The sequence below is a fragment of the Podarcis raffonei genome, chromosome 1 (genome assembly GCF_027172205.1).
Source record: "Podarcis raffonei isolate rPodRaf1 chromosome 1, rPodRaf1.pri, whole genome shotgun sequence".
In the NCBI taxonomy this organism is placed as follows: domain Eukaryota; kingdom Metazoa; phylum Chordata; class Lepidosauria; order Squamata; family Lacertidae; genus Podarcis; species Podarcis raffonei.
This window is the reverse complement of record NC_070602.1, coordinates 41,961,472-41,980,712: the sequence shown is the minus strand read 5'-3', so window position 1 is coordinate 41,980,712 and position 19,241 is coordinate 41,961,472. Positions and strand designations below refer to the sequence as shown.

At 45.8% G+C, this 19,241-nt stretch overlaps 1 protein-coding gene across 7 annotated transcripts in view; it reads left to right on the top strand.

Moving 5' to 3' along the window:
• BMF (Bcl2 modifying factor) overlaps window positions 1-19,241 on the top strand; it is a 75,732-nt gene that overhangs the window by 20,139 nt on the left and 36,352 nt on the right. The window contains exon 5 of one of the 7 annotated variants that reach the window (XM_053382250.1): window positions 11,849-12,154. The exons of the other annotated variants lie outside the window; for them this stretch is intronic. Coding sequence (XP_053238225.1) covers window positions 11,849-11,950 — 102 coding nt within the window. The 3' untranslated portion in view covers window positions 11,951-12,154. Of the gene's footprint in view, window positions 1-11,848; window positions 12,155-19,241 lie in introns of those variants that run through there. 7 annotated transcript variants of the gene reach the window in all.

Below are 19,241 nucleotides of genomic sequence, written 5' to 3'. Positions count from 1 at the left end.
GGAGGAAGCCATGACTGTTTAAAGTGGTATTGTAGTGCTTTAAATGCTTGATGTAAATGTGCCCTTGGGCTGGACTGCAGTGTACAGTATTGATAGCCACATTAAAGGATCCTGGCTCCAACCCACTATTTAGGAGTATTGCTTTGTGTTTTAATTTCTTTGCAAGGAAAGGCACCTGTATAACCACAAGGTGTCAGAAGTTTCACCTTGGGCTTTTCTGATTTTTTTAATATGTCAAACCAAAGGAAGAAAGTTAAGGTCTTGAGCTTCAGACCTCTCTTCTTTGCAGTCTGAGAGGAGCTAAGGTCACCTCTGGGCATAGGGTGGCCCCTCTGCTCTACATCTCCCCCAGACCCCCAGTTACTTCTGTGTAAACTACCCTCGCTGTTGCTGTGGCTGGTCTCTCCTCAGCCCCTGTGGAACATTCTTAAACAGAAATCTCAGTGCTGAAACAAAAATAAAAATTCCCAGAATTCTTTGGGGGAGAGCCAAGACCGTTAAAACCAGTTTGTTTTAACATACCCAGAATGATGCTATCTGGGCCTGGGCAGATTTCCACTTCAGCTGTGAAGACTTGCATGCCAGAGCTTATCATTGCTGTGGGTTCTGCTTCTCTTCCAAGGATGAGTGCAAGTTGTGTCACAGGGCCAAAGCCTTGGTCCGGGGCCAGAGAGTTCTGTAACCGAACATACCAAGCTTTCTAAAAAGCAAACCTGCACTTTTTAATAATGTGGATGTCTCTTTGTAAGATAAGATGTTCATTTGAGCTGTTTTAAGGGACATAAATTCAGGCGCATTGTCTCACTGTGGCTGTTTCCAACTGGACAGAAGTGGGAGAAAGATTCAGGAAGTTCTTGTGGGTTTGGGTCATGTGCGGAATGGATGTGGGCAGTGGCTGTGGAAGGCGAGAGTCTGACATTCTGCATCCATAGATGTTTCCTTTAGGCATTCTGGGACAGCTGTCTATGCAGATTCGGGATCAACCCAGGGAGAAGGATGTGCATGCACTTTTTTTTGGCTCATGTCCCACATGGGGCCAGACATTCACATTCCAGCTGCCCATTGTTTATCTCAGAGTCTTGTGCTACCATCTTATTTACTCCTTTCCTTCCCAAGATTTCTTTCTACATTGTTGGTTGGGGTATGGTTGCACTTGAGCTAGGGTTTTTTTTTTGGCGGGTGTGTGTGTGTGTGTGTTCAAGGCAAAAGAGTGCAGTCTCCAAAGTTATTTGATCTAAGAAAGCAGATGTGAAAAAAGGTTAACTGGAACATTTAAAACCTACTGTTCATACTGTCTGGTGGCATCCTATTTTGTTGCTTTGTGTGCACGTGGAAGGTTCACATGAGGAGAGATTTTTAAAATAAAAAAATCTCCCCTACCACCACTATGGACATCATTATCTCCACTACCCGTCATCCCTGCCCTTAGATAGTATTTCTTCAATATCCGTCCTGGAACTCATCTGTGGCGTAGCTAACTTTGCCCAGAGTAGTAAAGGTTAACTGGGTGCCTTTTCCCCCTCCTTCTTCTGTCAAAAGAGTCCTGAAGGGAAGCCACAGAACTGGTTGTAACTCGACCCTTTCCATCTGGGGAGTGTAGCTATCCAATGTCTTTGTCTGGGAAATGTGTCCAAGAATGCCCCAGGAGGAGGGGGGGAAATAAAACCTGTAACCAAAAAAGAAAATTGGCCGGTCCCCTCCCTTTTCTTCATCTTCGGGCAAGGAGTGTGTGTGTTGCCGTGGCACCCGAGTCCCTGAGGAACTGACTGCAGAGCAAAAGGAGGGTGAGAGAGAGACTTTCTGTGGAGGCCGGAGAATCGCGTGTCAGCCAAGCATGTGGAAGAGTTAGTAAACAAAAGCATCCCTCTTTACTACGACCTCATGCAGCCAAGAGAGGAGGGGCTCTTTCCCTTTCAGCTGAAATAATAGAGTGTTGTAAAGGAGAGGGAGAGTCCTAGCTGAACATTCGTTTTGTTTTTAAAGAGAGAGAGAAGCCCTGGACACAGGTGGGGAAGAACTTAAGCGCTGGGTCTTCACCGCTCAGTCTTTGGACTGATAACTGGCACCCTGCTGGCAGGGAGGCTTTTTGTGTTTGTACAGAGCGATATTTGAGACCATTGAAGGTTTTATTTATCGCTACGCTTATGCTAATACCGTCTTTTCCTTCCCGCCTCGCTCTTTGCCAACTTTCTCCTCTCGTTTTTGGCAAAGATAACGGAGCGCTGTCCAGTCGCTTTTCTTTCGGTTGGGAAGGATGTCGGAGGCCAAGGAGACTTTGTCTTGCCCGTGCAGTTGCCTCCGTCTGGTTCAATAGCTCCAAATGGCACTTTTGGAGCAACCCAAAAGTTGGCCAAAGGCTGTGGCAAGCAGCTTCTGTTCTGCTTCGCTGACAGGACAGCACGTAAACTGCTGGGGGAGCCTCCAGGGTGCCAACCAAAAGCTAAACTAGAGTAGATGTACTTCTGGTGGCGTCCCACCAATGGCAGCACCTGAAAGTAGAACAATCTAGGAGTGAGACAGGGCAGCCTTCTATCCACAGCGTGCGAATCTCCCCCATTCCCCTACATGCTCATAGATCTGGCCTGATGTTATGGCAGCCACCATAGATAGGTCTCAAGGAGATTTGCAAATATACCACAAAACAGCTAAAACAGTTTTTAAAAACAACTGAAGATAGGCCTTAAAACAGTACAAGATGAACACCTAAAGCAGAGACCTTTCCCTTGTCAATATTGGAGACCAAGATTCTCTGTACATTTATCAAAGAAGACAAGCTATGGAGCTGCTCTTTGAGGTAGAAGACTATCCAAAACCAGGCTTCTAGCATTTAAAATGTACATAATTCCATGTGCATTTTCTCCATGGGAGTAGTTACATTGGGGTTTGAGCTGACTCATATTCAAAAAGATGCACCCAGCTCTCTTCAACTGCTCTATTAATTTATTAGACAAATTACACTCTCTTTAATATTCAGTTTATGTGCTTTCAATGTAGTGGGCCCAAGCCTGTGGAACTCCATGCTAACTGAGATTCGACAGGCTCTCTCCTTGCACATAAGTAATACTTCCTTGCTCCATTTTAAGGTGGTGTTTGGCTTTATGATATGTTCTCATTGTCTCATTTCCTGTGGATTTATTTTTATGTATACTGCATAAAAATGCAGTCAAGCAGTACTGATATAGGGTAAGTAGGCAAAGTAATGTTAAAGTCAGATTCTGATTTGCAGGATACCAAAGTACATTAATCCATCTTTTTTAAACATTAAAAAAAATGAACCATTTTGAGGTTCTTTATCTGCAGGGCCTCAGACCTGATTGTGGGATGCCAACCCATCTAAGGAACAGGTGTTGGATCCTTTGTATGCAGAACATGGACCTATAGTGTTTGCTCACAAGTAAGACCTGCTGAGTTCACTGAGGCTCATGGTGCAATCCTAAGTATAGGAAGCTGGTGCAACTTACGACGGATTAAATTAAGCTGGTGTTAAGTTACCATTGGGACAGGGGTGGCGCTGTGGGTTAAACCACAGAGCCTAGGACTTGCAGATCAGAAGGTCGGCGGTTCGAATCCCCGCGACGGGGTGAGCTCCCGTTGCTTGGTCCCTGCTCCTGTCAACCTAGCAGTTCGAAAGCACGTCAAAGTGCAAGTAGATAAATAGGTACCGCTCCAGCGGGAAGGTAAACGGCGTTTCCGTGCGCTGCTCTGGTTCGGCAGAAGCGGCTTAGTCATGATGGCCACATGACCCAGAAGCTGTACGTCGGCTCCCTCGGCCAATAAAGCGAGATGAGCGCCGCAACCCCAGAGTCGTCCGCGACTGGACCTAATGGTTAAGTTACCATTATTCCAAACTCCATTCAGCAGCAAGGCTACTGCTGGCTGATCTGGCCTTTAAAATAGAGTTTGACTTACACAACAACCCTCTTTGCTTGCGTATGTTCCACCAGGTTGCCTGGTCACATGACTACTTCGAATAGGTGCAGGTCTATCCTTGTCTTGCCCCACTTCTGCAACCCTCCCTATTTCAGACTTAAGATGGTTCAAGATACACAGACTAAGCCAGAACAGCCATGTTAAGGGACGCATGCCGGCATGTTGCTGGCCGAGCTGGGATGAGGGAAATATGCTTGCGCAGCTCTGGTTCAGCAAAGACAGCCCAAAATCTCCCTATTCTAAATTTACACACCTTGATATTAGATTGCTCTATCAGTCCCAAATAAGGATGCATGGGATTATAGCAATGGGTAAGACCTCTTGCAAATGTTAACTCAACAGTGTGCAGCCTTTTAGAACAGCAACAAAAGCAATCAGTTTCCACTTGACTGTATTTTGGCTAGAGTCTCCTGTAATAGACAGGGAGTCTATAAGAAATGGGAGGCAATTTATTCTCGCGGCACTGAGGGCCGCATAACTGTCAATAAAATCCAGGAGACCTGACTCCAGTCCCCCTGCTCTGGCCTCCAGATCTTGCTGAGATAATGCTTTGGGGCTTCGGGGACATTTATGTTGAAAATGAGTTGTAATTGAGAGCTGTATATATTGACCAATAAAAGTTTATGGCAGTGAGGCAAGAAGGGGAGAAACACAAACTGTTAAATTCCTCCCTGCTTCTGCAGAAGACACACCAAGGGAGGCAAACCTGTCACAGCCTTTCAAAGGTGCTCTTGTCAGTGGCTCTCAATGGGATCATCGGGCGGAGCTTTGATTACCAGGGGCTCCCCCCAAAAGGGGATCATTTCCTTTACCCTTTGCTGCAGTTTCATGCAGAACGAAACTCTGCATTGCACCCTTCCCCCCCCCCCCAATGTTGCTTTTATTAACCCTGATTAGTATGAGGCAATGGAGCCCCAGGCGATGACAACAAAAAGACACCAGAGCCAAGAAATGTACCTCTTTAGGCTGCTTGTGGGGCTTTTTTTTGGAGGGGACTGTTTGTTTTTTGAAGTTAGACATAGGAAGAAGAAAAAACATCCAGGGCGTATGCATGTGTATGGCTGTGCGTGAGAGATGGAGAAGCTGGGTAGTATTTGCTCTGCGGCCAGCACTGTTTAAATCGCTCTCTATATTTAGCCTCTGAGTCATCACAACTGCTGACAAGAGGCTGAATTAGCTGAGACTTTGGTGCTGCACCTGACTGCTGGCCTTTGTGTGTCTCCAACAGAGAAGGAGTGTAGCTCTGTCTCAAGATTTTCTGAGTCGCTTCATCCGGCAGATCTGAAAGTCCCACTTCTACCTCCAGTTCTGTGTAGTGTAAACACAGGCCACTCCCTCTTCCTCATTCTCCTTGGGGCATCAGCTAAAAGATGGCTTAGGTGAAAGGATCCTCGTCCATTGGATTCTTAGGAGAAGAAGGATTTTGTGTGTGTGTGTGTGGCAAAATAAAGCCGTATAATAATAATAATAATAATAATAATAATAATAATAATAATAATATTTATACCCCGCCCATCTGGCTGGGCCTCCCCAGCCACTCTGGGCGGCTTCCAAGAAATATTAAAATACTGTCATATATCAAACATTAAAAGCCTCCCTAAACAGGGCTGCCTTCAGATGTCTTCTAAAAGTCTGGTAGTTGTTGTTCTCTTTGACATCTGGTGGGAGGGCGTTCCACAGGGAGGGCGCCACCAGTGGCGTAGCGTGGGTTGCCAGCACCCGGGGCAAGGCAAGTAATTTGCGCCCCCTAACCCGTGGATTTGCGCCCCCTAACCCTACCCCCCAGATGTTCTGCCCGGTGCGGTCGGCCCCCCCGAGAATTTTTCTGGCAACCTGCTTCCATTGACTTGCTTATACTAAATCTTAAGAGCAAGTTAGGAATCGATTCTCAGAACTGGATTGTTGCAGGAAGCACCACTGCAAGTTAGTAGAACTGAAGGAAGGTTGCACTCCTAGGACTATCTGGTCTCCAGCCAGGGGTCTTGCTGCCTTCAGGTAGCTACCTTGGCAAACTGCCATTTTTCACTCTTTATGCAGCAGTATGGTAAAGGTAAAGGGACCCCTGCCCATTAGGTCCAGTCGCAGAAAACTCGGGGGTTGCGGTGCTCATCTCACTTTACTGGTCGAGGCAGCCGGCGTACAGCTTCCAGGTCATGTCGCCATTATGACTAAGCTACTTCTGGCGAACCAGAGCAGCGCACAGAAACGCCCTTGACCTTCCCGCCAGAGCGGTGCCTATTTATCTACTTGCACTTTGACATGCTTTCGAACTGCTAGGTTGGCAGGAGCAGGGACCGTGCAACGGGAGCTCACCCCATCACGGGGATTTGAACTGCCGACTTTCTGATCTGCAAGCCCTAGGCTATGTGGTTTAGACCACAGCGCCACCCGCATCCCTTTATGCAGCAGTAAAGGTAAAGGGACCCCTGACCGTTAGGTCCATTTGCGGACAACTCTGGGGTTGCGGTGCTCATCTCACTTTACTGGCTGAGGGAGCCAGTGTACAGCTTCTGGGTCATGTCGCCAGCATGACTAAGCCACTTCTGGCGAACCAGAGCAGCGCCGTGGTAGTAGTTGACCAGTATTAGCTGCTGTGAATATGTGTAAAGAGGACATCCCCAAATGCTTTGGAAAGGAAGTGCAGGTGCTTCTTCCTGGTGTGAGTATTCTGAATGCACATTTATCCTTTATACTTGGTCTTCATCACTGAGGCAGATTGTTCACGCCTGTACCGTAGTGGAGTATAAAGTGTGGATCTTCTTTTAGTGAAGACATTCGAACTGCCAAGGGCCAGCATCTGACATCCATTCTTGAAGCACAGATGAGGGAGAGGATGAGCTGAAGAAGGAAAGAACTTTTTTTTTTAAAGGCAGTTGGAAAATGAATTGTAATCTGGAGCACGTATCCTGTATACATTTCCTGTATCCACGTATACATGCACAGGACCATACTTGTGCAATTGTGCTGTAGGTTGAGAGGAGAGATGGCTTGAGGAAGGCAGAGGAAGTTGCCAGAGAATGTTGCGCTGCACTTTAATTCCTTCCTAGAATATGTTTCAGTTGGGCAAACTCCGTGCCAATCCTGCTGTTGATTCTTAATGCGTAGGATCAATGGGGAAGCCATCTGGTGGCCTATACACATAAAAATTCACAACCATTTTCTTAAAGCTTTTTGCTTTGTCATCTGAAAGCATACCTTGGGCCAATGAAATGAAGCCACATTTCCCTCTCTTTTTTTGCTCAGATTGCTTTTTTTTTTTTTAGGATAGGCTTGAGTATACTTGCCTTTATGTTATTTAATATTAAGGCTGTGTTTTAATTGTTATAACTGGCCCTGGGACCTTCAGGTGAAGGGCAGGCAATAAATTGTTACAACAACAACAGTTTGTGAGGCTTGTATGCTTGTATTGCTTGACTTGGAACCCTTTTTTCAAAACCCTTGAACAGAGTCTCGGGGATTGCCAATTCCAAAACCAACAGAGTTGAGAGCCTGTGTTGGATATAGAGCACCCTTCCTTCCTTTTTGTTGCATACAGAGCAAGAAACTAAACAAACCATCAGAGTTAAGCAAGACAAGAAGGGCCACGTCTTGTGGGCCTGGGAAAATGGTGGCCTGCGGTTATCTTCTCTGGCTTGGAAGTCAACTGGCTCTTGCTACCACTTCCTGCAGCCTCAGTCCTGAAAGACAGAGATGGAAGAGAATGGTTTTTTTTAATTGTAAGCATACTGAGGAATAGTCCACTTATACAATCTTCCAGCAAATACATTGGGTCACACATCAAAGGTGGATTTAGGGGAGCACAACCAGTTCAGTCCTCGGGAGGAGGAGGGCTGCAGCTATGATTCAGAATGAAAGGCAAGAGGTGGGGTGCCTCTGACATTTGAGAGGTCTGTCACTGCACACACACACCCTGCAAAACCCTTGGGCAGTATCTTTCCCCGTACAGACTCTGTGTTGGCCCATATTATTGCTTATGTGGCCAGAATATAACTTTTCCCCCTCCCCCTGTCCCTGCTTACCAAGTCACTTTTTCCTGAAATATACTGCAGTTCTGAAATGCTCAGTGGCGTCCTTCTTAAAATAGTTATGTGGGTTTTTTTTAATTTCAAGTCTAATGGGAAGACTATTGTGTGTTTGATGCATTTCCACACACACCCTTTTCATATGCTTGCATTTTATGTGACAGGCGCATGGTGCCTGAAGGATCTCTCTCATCTTCCCCTCTGAGTTTGGGTTGAAAATTAAATATTAGAGAACCATTAGCACAGCTGGACAGTTTTCTTCCTAGTTCGCTACCTTCTTTTTAATAGTAAGAACAGAGGTGTCTACGCTTGTGCTTGTTGTTCTGTGACTACTTCTGCTTCCCCTCACTCTGCCCACTGCCCGCCAACTTCCTTCTCCATGTTCCTGACCTCTGTTGCCTTGGGGAACTTGAGTGATTTCCTTGTTTTACCTAATGTGTAAACTGTCCTGTGGCAGCACAGTTTGCCTCCAGGCCCCTGGCAGGCAAAACAACTTTTCAAGTGACTCAGCTTCTGGCTTCTGTGCGCTGCATACTTTGTTTTGCATATCATGCTCATCGGTTTGTGTTTTGGTTGTCGGAGTCCCCTTGATTTTCTGCTCCAATCTTCAGAGTTCCATTTTATGTTGTTGGAATGGCAACTTCAGAGTTAACACTGACTCCGTCTAGTCCGATAAAAGCTTGGCTGAAAGTTTGGAAGTGGCCACACCTTGGTCTTTTTTAAAGATTGGGCCAAAATGATTTTTTTTTTTTACATCCACGCCATTAATAAAAGTTTGCTCTCTTGTGTAAAGTGCTCAGCTGCTTGAAAAAATCTATTTCATTGCACCAGATGTCCCAATTAGCAACACAGTGATGGAAATAAGATCTCAGATATTTTGAAAAATTACTTTTAGATTACACTCTGTGAGTATTTCATCCAACATTATTCCTTTCTTCTGAATTCTTTCTCCTTATCCTCAGAACACACACTTGCACACCTGTAAATGTCTTAGGAAGTTTTTTGAATTCGACACTGGCTGGAATAACATATAACGGATTCCTTGGTATTTACAACAGCTGCTGGATTGACCGTATCCCACAAAGGAACATAATTTATATTGTGTAGGACAAGGTTGAAGGGTACTTTTTTGAGAGAGAGGTGGGGTGAGGTGTCTGCAGTGGTCATGGGAGAAGCTGGACCTGTGACACTTAAGCACTTTTAAGTTCCGGAAGCTGGTTCTTTTTATTTTATGCATACTGTTCTATGCTGCCCATTTCCTCAGCAGTGAGAAGTTTCCATAGGACAGGAGTGGGAACCTTCAGCCCCAGGGCCACATTTTCTGTGGGCAACCTTTCAGGGGCGCAATTTGGGAGTGGGGTGGGCAGAGGCAAAAGTGCATCAGACTTTTAGCTATATACAGGAGGGCTCATTCCAGTCAGCAGAACTCAGAGGTTTCTACAAATGCATTTCTCCATCTAGGCAAGCAACAGGCATGATCACAGCGCCAGGAGACATTTCCACCAAGGAGGGCATGGAGCAAGGCTGGAGAGGGGTGTGGTCTGGGGAGAATCTTGAGGGCCAGGAAGAGAGGCATGGAAGGCCACATTGGGTCCCTGGGCCTCAGTTTCCCAATGCTTTCTGTAACTGCAGCAATGCTCCCAAAATACACAAGGAGAACATAAATGGAGAAACAAGCAGCATTGCACTCCTGTTGTGCATCCAATATACTACCTCACAGCTCATCCCCAGACAGAGGGATATCCTACACCTCAAAGTGTTTCTTGCCTTCTTTTAAACTCTCTGCCTCTCCCCAGAACTGCTGTTCTGCACACATAATCCCACTCTTCTTAACTGGGTAAAAAGGTTGTCACTTCCTGGTTCTTGTAGAGCAGGGGTCAGCCAGGTTTATCTTGCCTGGGCCGGATTGGTTCCACAGAGATCCCTCTGTGGGCCGGATCACGCAAGCTCCCTCAATTTTTGGTGTCTGCTCATGCACAGATGCAATTTTCGGCACCATGGAAGCAAGACCCCATGCCGTACTGCGCCGGTTTAGCGCAGTGCGCGAGTGGGAGATTCAGTTCAGGGGCGGCTCGTGGGCCTGTCAAACTGCCTCTGTGGGCTGCTTCCGTCCCATGGGCCTTAGGTTGCTGACCCCTGTTGTAGAGTGAATATATATGTATAAATATTCTCCGAAAAGGTAATTATTGGGAGTTCAGAGTTATATCCATCATTAGAGCAGACCTGACTCCTGAATTTACCCAAGCAGTCAATTGGGGGAGTTGGTGATCCTGCAAGGGAACCAACTGGTATGCTTTCAGAATCCTTTCAATGTCACAGAAGATACTGGAGTGCTTCTCTCAGCCTGCACAGCTGAGATGTGAGCTTTTTCGGTCATGTGGCACAGCTGCTTGGGCTTTCTTAATGTCTTGGGTCAACCCTGGTCAGCTTAAACCAGGCTTCCATTCTCTGCCGCTTTGGAAGGAAATAAAAGGCCATTGTTAACAAATGAGGCATTATGAATGAGAATAAGCAGACTTCATGCTGATAACTGAAGGGAACCAGAAAGAGAAACAGTCCTGGAGTTGCCAGGGGTCCTTTGTTTTAAGGGGGCTTCCCCTTTAATCTACATCACAGCGTTATGGGATATAAGGGAGGCAGCACACGTCATAAACGTGCAGCTGTGTAGAACAATGACAATGGCTTGAATCCAGAGTCGGTCTTCCACAAATGGAAGAGCTCCTTGCACCCGCAGAAGGAGGGACAATCCAGCAATTGCCCCTGCTGTTTCCTGCACTGCTTCCCATTCTTCTGACACTCTGGAGCAGATTTTGGGGGGCTGCAAGGGAAGGGGGAACTCTGATAAATCTCCTCCCCCTTCCTTCAGCAGCAGCATGCTGTGAGCACAACTCTACTCACTGGATCGCTCCATCCAACCCTGTCTCTGCACACGTCTCTGATTTTTGAAACTGGGATCTGGCATCCAATGGTGCCTAATTTTCAAAGCCTGATTACGGCATTTGACAGGAGATGAGTGGCTGGGTGCTCTTGTCCAAAGGTAGCAGCATAGGGTTTCAGGTTCTCCCTCACCATCACCACCACCCCAAACCAATTTTCTACATTTGCTGCTTTATAATGGGACCTGAAATAACCCCTAGGTTTCCCCCCCCTGTTTTTGTTTTCAAGTGTGTTCTTGCTTAAGGTTTAATTGGCTCCAGTCAGTAGGAAAGGGCTCCAAGACTGATTATTTATGGCTTACTGTCAAAAGGAGCTATAAAAAGGGGCAGTATTATCTTGGAGATGCTGGGAAGCAAAGCATGGGGGTGGGGTGGGGAGAGCGCGCGCATAGGAGTGTGTTTTCTTGTACTGGATAAAATCAGTTTTGCTGTCTCAGCAGTGTGGTTTAAATTGAAGATTAACCCTTTGACCTTCACGGTGTCAAATCACTTACAGATGGATCACCAGCTACACTTCTCTCTCTCTCCCTACCCTCTTTCCCCCCTTCTCTTTCTCCTATGTTTTGGGGGTGGGGAGGGGGGCACCCTCCTTTAAAAAAAAAAAAGGAGGGGAAAGAAGTTGTTTGTTCTTGCAGCTGGGGCTTTGAGTGGCTCAGAAGCCAATCTGATTAAAAACAGCACTTGGCTAAACTCTGCAGAATCCTGCAGAAAGGAGGAGAAGAAGAAAAAACCTTAATCCTTTTGTGCACAATACATAAAGGGTCTGCTCTTTTCTTTTTTACAATGTTGGAGCTACAGTGATTCCTGGAGGATCTACACCTCTCTCTCTCTCTCTTTCTTCTTCTCCCTCTTTCACATTTTGGGCCTGCCCTTGAAAGCATAACTGGAGTTTTCACTGGAAACTTGGGCGATGAGTTTAATATGAGTAATCGTTGTTTAGACCCTTTCCCCTCTTTACAGCACCAGCAGAACCGAAACCAGGTCTGGTGGCAGATCCTCCTTTTCCTCCATAACGTGGCGTTGAACATGGAGGCCAACAGACACCACGCGGGTCGGAGGTGAGAGCTACCCTGCTTCTTCCGGGTCCCATCCAGTCTTCTGGGAGCACTGAACAAATCCAGGGCAGACATGTGTATGCCACTAGACAGATGTGAGGCTCCTGTGAAACTGAGGACACTTGTACAAAGGACTTGCTTTCTCTCTCTGCGACTTCCTGTCCTCTGAGGTGGGAAGCTTTGGTCCAACACTGTTGAAGAACAATCCTCCAATCAAGCTTCTCCACTCAAGAAGCAAGCGAGCAAGGAAGGGGCTGATATAGGAAAGCTTTGGTTTTAGCCAGTGATGGGCGCATGCAGCATTTTGCAACATTGCTTGCCGGTTAGAATTTAGGGACGATGAGTCACAATGAATTGGGGTATTTTGCAAATGAGGCACACTTGTTTCGGGAAACCTTTTTTTTAAAAAAAAAAAATTCTGTTCAGGAATAACTATGAAATGGCATACGTGTACAGCTGGGGAATATTGAATCCTTACATTTTATTGCTGGAAGACACTGGTTTTAAAAAAGGAGCAAAGCTTGACTGGAAATATACCTTCTCTGGAATTCACGAAGCCACGAAGCTGGGTCCCCCTCCCATCTTTTATTTTGGGGGGGAAATCAAAAAATAAGCAACACCTTCTCAGTGGCGTAGCGTGGGTTGTCAGCACCCGGGGCAAGGCAAGTAATTTGCGCCCCCTAACCCGTGGATTTGCGCCCCCTAACCCTAACCCCCAGATGTTGCGCCCGGTGCGGCCGGCCCCCCCTGCACCCCCCACGCTACGCCACTGCACCTTCTCATTTAAAGTACTAACTGCACTACTTTGAGAACACAAAAGTGTATTGTGATTAACCCAGCAGATAAAATTCTGCTGTATCGTATATTTATGAAAATTGTAAGCATCATTGCCTTAATCTTATTCAAATATATCCAGCGTTAGAGGTGGAGCTGCAAGCTACTGCCTCTAAGATACCTATCTTTATTTTTGTGAGTTGGGAAAAATAGGAGTAAAAATGATGGGAGAAGTTCACCGTCACAATCTTCCAGTCGTTCCATCAGCACAAGCAATTTCAGCTTGCCCAATGGAATGATATTCCTTCCCGTCGCTGCGCAAACTGTTCCGGAGTTCTCCTGGCATCCCCCCCCAGAGCCAGTTTGAGAGGGTCCTGGGGGTGCAGTGGGACTTCCCCCTCCCCCCACTAGCTCCCACTAGCGCACCTACTTAGTTGAATCCTACCCATTTTAACAAATATATTATTGATGGACTACAGAAACCAGAAACATCACAGTGAACTTGGGGGGTGGGGGTGGGATATTACCAGGACTTAGATAGAGAGACCTTGATACACAGCTATGAAACTAGTTTGGTACTCCAGGGCAAGTTTGGGACTTTTGACATTTCCAATCTTATGCAAGTAAAAAGTCAGAGGGTCTCTTTTCCACAATACTGCAGAAACAATATATCAGATATTTGGCAGAACTCCTGCACCAAATCGCCGAAGATGTTCTGCATTCTGCAACATTTAGAGGTCTCTTTGCTAACATCTAAGAGTGTTCCCCATTTGGTGATCCAGCCCAGATTAATAGCAATTATATCCTTGCTAACTCTACTTATATCTGATCTAAGAAAATAAAAACTGAATTAATTGACTGTGTCAGTATGATTTTTAAAGGCTGCTTTTAAAAGCAGTTCACTTGTTGTGAAAGAAAATTTATTTCACAAGGGTTTTTGATTCGCTATCATCCCAAATTTCTAATTTTTCAACTTTTCCTTTTGGGGAGAAAGCAGGGCATGGGGAGAGAGAGTTCCCCCCCCCGCCACTCGGGGGCCTTAATTCTACTTCATATTCCCCTCTGCCTTTGCTGCCTCATGCTCTCGTGAAGCTGACCTTGCAACATTTGCACGAATCAGTGCAACTATTTCTTGTTAGATTATTTCTCAACGTTTTCCAGGATGATGTGGTAGCTTACTGCTCAAAGGACTGTTTTCAGCCTGTTTGAAAGTGGTCTCCCTGGACCCATTCCAGACCCTGGAGAATTTCTAATAGTTCATCATAATGTGAAAATGGATCATTTAGGAGGTGTGGTTGTGACGATGAGACTTTGTTGGCAGACTCCTTTGGGAGGTCAAGTTTGGGCTTTTGGCCATATAAATATATGCATACTCAGGGAGTTATGCTTCTCAGAGTAACTCCCTGGCAAAATCAGTTGCTGAATGAGATTGCGCAACCTATAATGGCCTATGGAGTTAGTGATGGTGTCGGTGGATTATATCTTCTTTTTTAAGGACTCGTCTAGTTTCATTTTTGGCAACCCCTTTCACAGCTTTTCCTGATCAATAAAACTAATTCCTTTCCCATGTGTTACAGAGCTAATGCCTAAAGTCCATTTGATATATCCCCATTTGCCAGCAGTATTGGAGGTTGCCATGAGTGAATGTTGGCTAGCAAAAAATAAATGTCATGAGAGTTCTTATTGGCTTTGAATCTGAATAATACACAGTATTTGAGCAATTTGGAACAACGGATTATGTAGAACAAAGGATGGGCATCTTTAGTTAATATTGATACAGAATTATTATCGTTGAGTAATAAATAATATTTGATTGCATCCAACAAATTGTCCTGATAGTGCAAGGGCTTCCACTTGCTCAACTGCTCCTCTTCTCCTTGTGCCCCCTCCCCCAAATTTGTTTTGGCGTTCCTCCAACTACCTGGAATGCCCAGCTATGGGAGGTGGAGAGGGAGAGGAACTCCTATTGAAAGGATGACTTCATTGGATAGAACCCTTCATGTGTTAGTTACTATTATTATTGTCAGTATTGGCTGTTGGTTAATACTGAACAATTATAATAATCAATACATACATATTTAAAAGTGTGACCGAGAAACAAGACCTGTAGCTTGGGCTGCTTTGTAGGATGAAAGCAGACAGGGGCTCCATCCTATCTTGAATATATAAGGACGCGAATGTCATTCCTGAGTGACGATCTGGGGAGCCTACAAGGAATTTCAGCTTCTCATTTCCTGGAGAACAGTAAAAGCTGCTACTTAAGATATGGTAATAGAAAATGAGGAGTTCCACATTTGCTGCCTCCACTCTCCTTAGGCTCTTTTAAAATATTAAACTCAACTGCACAGGCTAGAAAGACTTGGCTTGTTATGGGTATTCCCTATGAGTTCTGCAGCTCCATCATGTTTCGTTTGTATACTTTAGCTGGTCTGTTTTTTCTGGTCTCTGTTTCTGGATAGTGTACATATTTTAACTGCCTTGTGATGCTGCATTAACATTTTGTTATTGTGACATGCTAGGGCTGCCCTCTCCGGGAGTCAGCTGTCTTCTCCAAGTGTCTAGAAGTGTAATCTTTGGGAGGAGTGAGTGCTCAAGTGTGTAAATGTATAACCATTCATTGCACACACTGCCCCTGTATTTGTACAGCACTGGAGAAGGATTTTCCCAGTGGTCTTCAGAGCAGTACTTGTCCCTATTGCCATCTGTGAAATGCAGGAGGGCATACGTTTGTACTCTGTTGTGCATTTGAGGACCTCTCTGTTTTCTCTCAAGTCAATATTTCAGGCTGTAAGGCTGCATTTCCAACCTCCATTGCCCTGGGCTGGGAGGAAGAGGCAGACTGGGCATGTGGCCTCCACTTGCAGAGTGTTGCCAGCATCACTCTCTAGCACAGAGCTTCTCTTCTGCAGGTGATGTGCCTGCTGGTGGCAGCCCCCAGGAAACCCCCAAACAGGAGAGGGAACAGGGCTAAGATGGCTTAGGATCCACTGGTTCCCAAGCCAGCCCTGCCCCACTGCCATAACATGTGACAGAACAGAACTGCTCCAGTTGTTTGCGATGAATGTGGTGGTAGCATTGGGGTGTTAGACATTATAGTTAGACATTTGCAAATGTCAGAGTTTTGGAGTGGTAGCTATCACCATTGGACTGTTTGGAAGATAGAGAAATTTGTACCTTTTAAAGTATCTTTATGCATGTTTCCATAAAGCCATTGATTTATTTCATACATGTGCCCCATTTTTCAAGCACAAGTTTTAAGGTGAATTTGACATTATTATTATTATTTTAAGTTGCATTCTGCACACCCTTCATCAGCATATTTGTCCTTGACTAAAAGTGCTTCCAGGCAGGGGTTTATTGTGGATTTGGTACTGTCATGCACCCAACTTTGTTTGTAGGCAGCATCCACACAATGTCATTGGCAACGAAACACCAGCTCATATTCCCTCACTGCCCCCTGCCCCCAGCTGCCAAAATATAATCCGGATTTACCCTTTCGGGGGGGGGGCGCAAATCCAATAAGGAGAAAGAACCCTATTGTTGACTACCCATTTATGGTATCTCCAGGGCCTACTTGCAAATTAAGTCCCCATCTGGAAGCATCCTCAGAGAAGAGGATTTAAATAATAATAATTTTGGGCATCTTTTCCTTTTCTATCTCTTTCTCATTTTCTGTTCTTTCTTTGTCAGTCCTTTTTAAACTTCCCTTGGATTTTTTAAAGCCAGTAATAGTGCTTTTGCTGCAATTCTTGGAAACTGAGACAGAAATCATAACAAACTGCACTGCCTAAGGTAGTTTCCAGCTGCCAAGAATTAGGGCAAGGTGGGGAGAGAGGAGGGAAAATGGTCTTCAGATAAAAAGAGCAGCCCTTGGGAAGACCGGCTTTTCACAAAGTGCTGATGGTCTCGGTGCTAGCAGTGCTCTGATGCACAACTTCTGTGGCTACAGATGCACCGCTACCGTTTTTATGTTGGTTTCTGAGGTTTCTCTATGTTCCATGGCCTTTTTATTTTTCCCATTGTACCAGGCCTGCCTGTCTTCCCCTGCCAACCCAAGCAGCCTGTTGGCAGCAAGTTCTTGTCTGTGTTCCTGAAGGATGGAACTCTCTCGTTTTGCATGCTGGCCCTGAAGCAAGGCTTTCCTGCTCTTCCAGCCTCTCCGCCGCTCGCGAGCTTTGTCCATATCAGCTGCTAGAATAAGGGAGCAGGAAGGGTAATCCAGTGCCTGCATAGGAGGCCATGCCTGTAGCTTTGCTTTTTCCTCAGATTGGCTACTGGTCTTGTTTTGCTCCATGTGGAGTATGAATAAGGGCTGTTTTGGCATGGCGATAAAGCCTGAGTTAGATAAAGCACCAAGACGCTGTTCAAAAGGAACTGCGAGCCAGTATTGATTCACATTAATAAGTACTTTGCACAAATAAGCACATACATAGCCCCCGATTCACAGCAATAGCTGGCTTCAAGCCCACTTTGACAATGCTGCCCTGTGGAAGTGGGCCGGGGATGGCATTAATCGCACATTCTGAACCTGGCACAACAGGTCGAATGTGCTTCATGGAATTTGACATGCACAATGGTTGGGAGAATCTTGAGCATAAAGTTGGAAGTGACAATGCCACTGAACAAAGACTTATGGCGGGGCTTAATAGAAATTGCCCACTAGCCATAAGCAGAGTAAGTGCATACTCAATGGAGAAAATGCTATAAGCACCACATATGAAACCAGTATATATATTTGCTACTCCACATTGTAGTCACAGATTGCCAAATGGCATTCTGGAACATGGGAAGGTGTCTTCTGCTGACACAGCCCATTGGCCCTTTCAGCTTAGCTTTGTCTACAATGATTGGTTCTCTGGGGTTTCCCAGCCCTACCTAGAAATACGAGGGATTGTTCCTGTGACCACGTGCCTGCCTATGCCCTTTTAAAAAAAACCCAAATGCATCCGTAGAGACTTTGCCCACCTGAACGTGCCTGTGTGTGCTGCCAGCTACTCTTCCACCACGCACCTGTATCGCACACCGACCGTCCAGGGAGCAGGGATTGGGGTGGAAGGAAGAAATCACTGCAGGGCCAGCCCATTCGGGGAAATGGGGCAGCCAGCTTGACCTTGGTGAGCAAGGAACAGCCGTACAGGCCTGGAGTTAAAAAATGCCTTGGGATTGGGCTACTGCCTTATCACCAGGTGCATCAGGTGATTTAAAGGTATTGGGTAGGTTTCTGGGTGGTAACCTGGCGATCCAAACACACCGCTTTTTCTGGCATGGATTTTAATACCCTTTGCAGAGCAAGCATGTTAATGATGACATGTGGGGATAGCCATCCTGGGTGTTGTTTTATTATCTCCTAACCCGCCCAGTTTTGTGTTCTGAAAGCAGGAATTGTTGCTCATTCTCCTATTACGTCATATTTTTAAACGATTGAGTTCCGCATATTAGCAGTGGGCAAAGCTTACCTGATCTCCCGTTAAGAATGTCGCTGCAGTTTACCAGAACGGAGCAGGGGGCGATATGCAGCAACAAGGTCAGCACTGTGCAAACGCCAATCCGACACTCACGCCAGTGCACTGGCAATGTGCCCACTCCACCACTGGGATTGAGAGGTCAGCTATATGCCTCCACCCTACTGACAGTGGCTGCTTCCACTGTGGATGATAAACTCAGTAGGGGAGCTAGAAATACACAAAGCGGGCCTGAGGATTGTTCTGGTGGAAGATACCAATTGCTGGCAATTTATTTGAATGGGATGGAGGGCTTTCCTTTATTGGCAAGCTTGTTGCATCTGAGTTGCTTTGTATTAGTTGCAGATGAAACTGTGTTCTCAAAGTAGCAGCTAAAATCCAAAGTGAACTGAAGGCGCAGTCCCGTTGCACACCTGACTGAGTAAATCCTACTGAGCTTTGTAGGACTTACTTAGTAAGTTGGTAGGGGGTTGTGCCCCATGTCACACCGGTATCTCTGCGGCTCCTTCAGAGCACTTCAGCAAATCCTCAGAAATTTACCTTTGAAAACCTAGATATGTTCTCAAGGTGCGACGTTTGCGAGCCACTCTCCTTTTGAGACATCCTTCTCAGTTGAGGGCTCACGTGCCTTAGCTACAGCTCATCTATTTCATAGCTTGGGGGAGGGGGGAGGTTGATAGGGATGCCAGCTTCTTGGCTTGTTGGTGTGCCACTAAAAGCTGCTTGGTTTGCAGGATTTAGCTGCCGACAGCCCATGTTATAAAAAGGTATATTTGCTGGTTTCTGCACATCTATCTGCTCTGAAATGTTAAAGTCTGAATGCTCTCCGCCCCATCAGTTGGCATCCCTGGTTGTCATTCCAGTGATTATAATCCAAAACTGCTTAATACGGCCATTAAAAATAATAAAAGGTTGCTTTTGATTGTTTAGCCAGCAGGGGGGAAATGCATCAAAAAGAATTTCTTAGTGAGCTGTCCAAGAACTCTTTCAGCATGTAAAGCACAGACTGGGAACCTGTGGCCCTCTGGATATTGCTAGACTGCAGTGTCCATCAGACAGCAT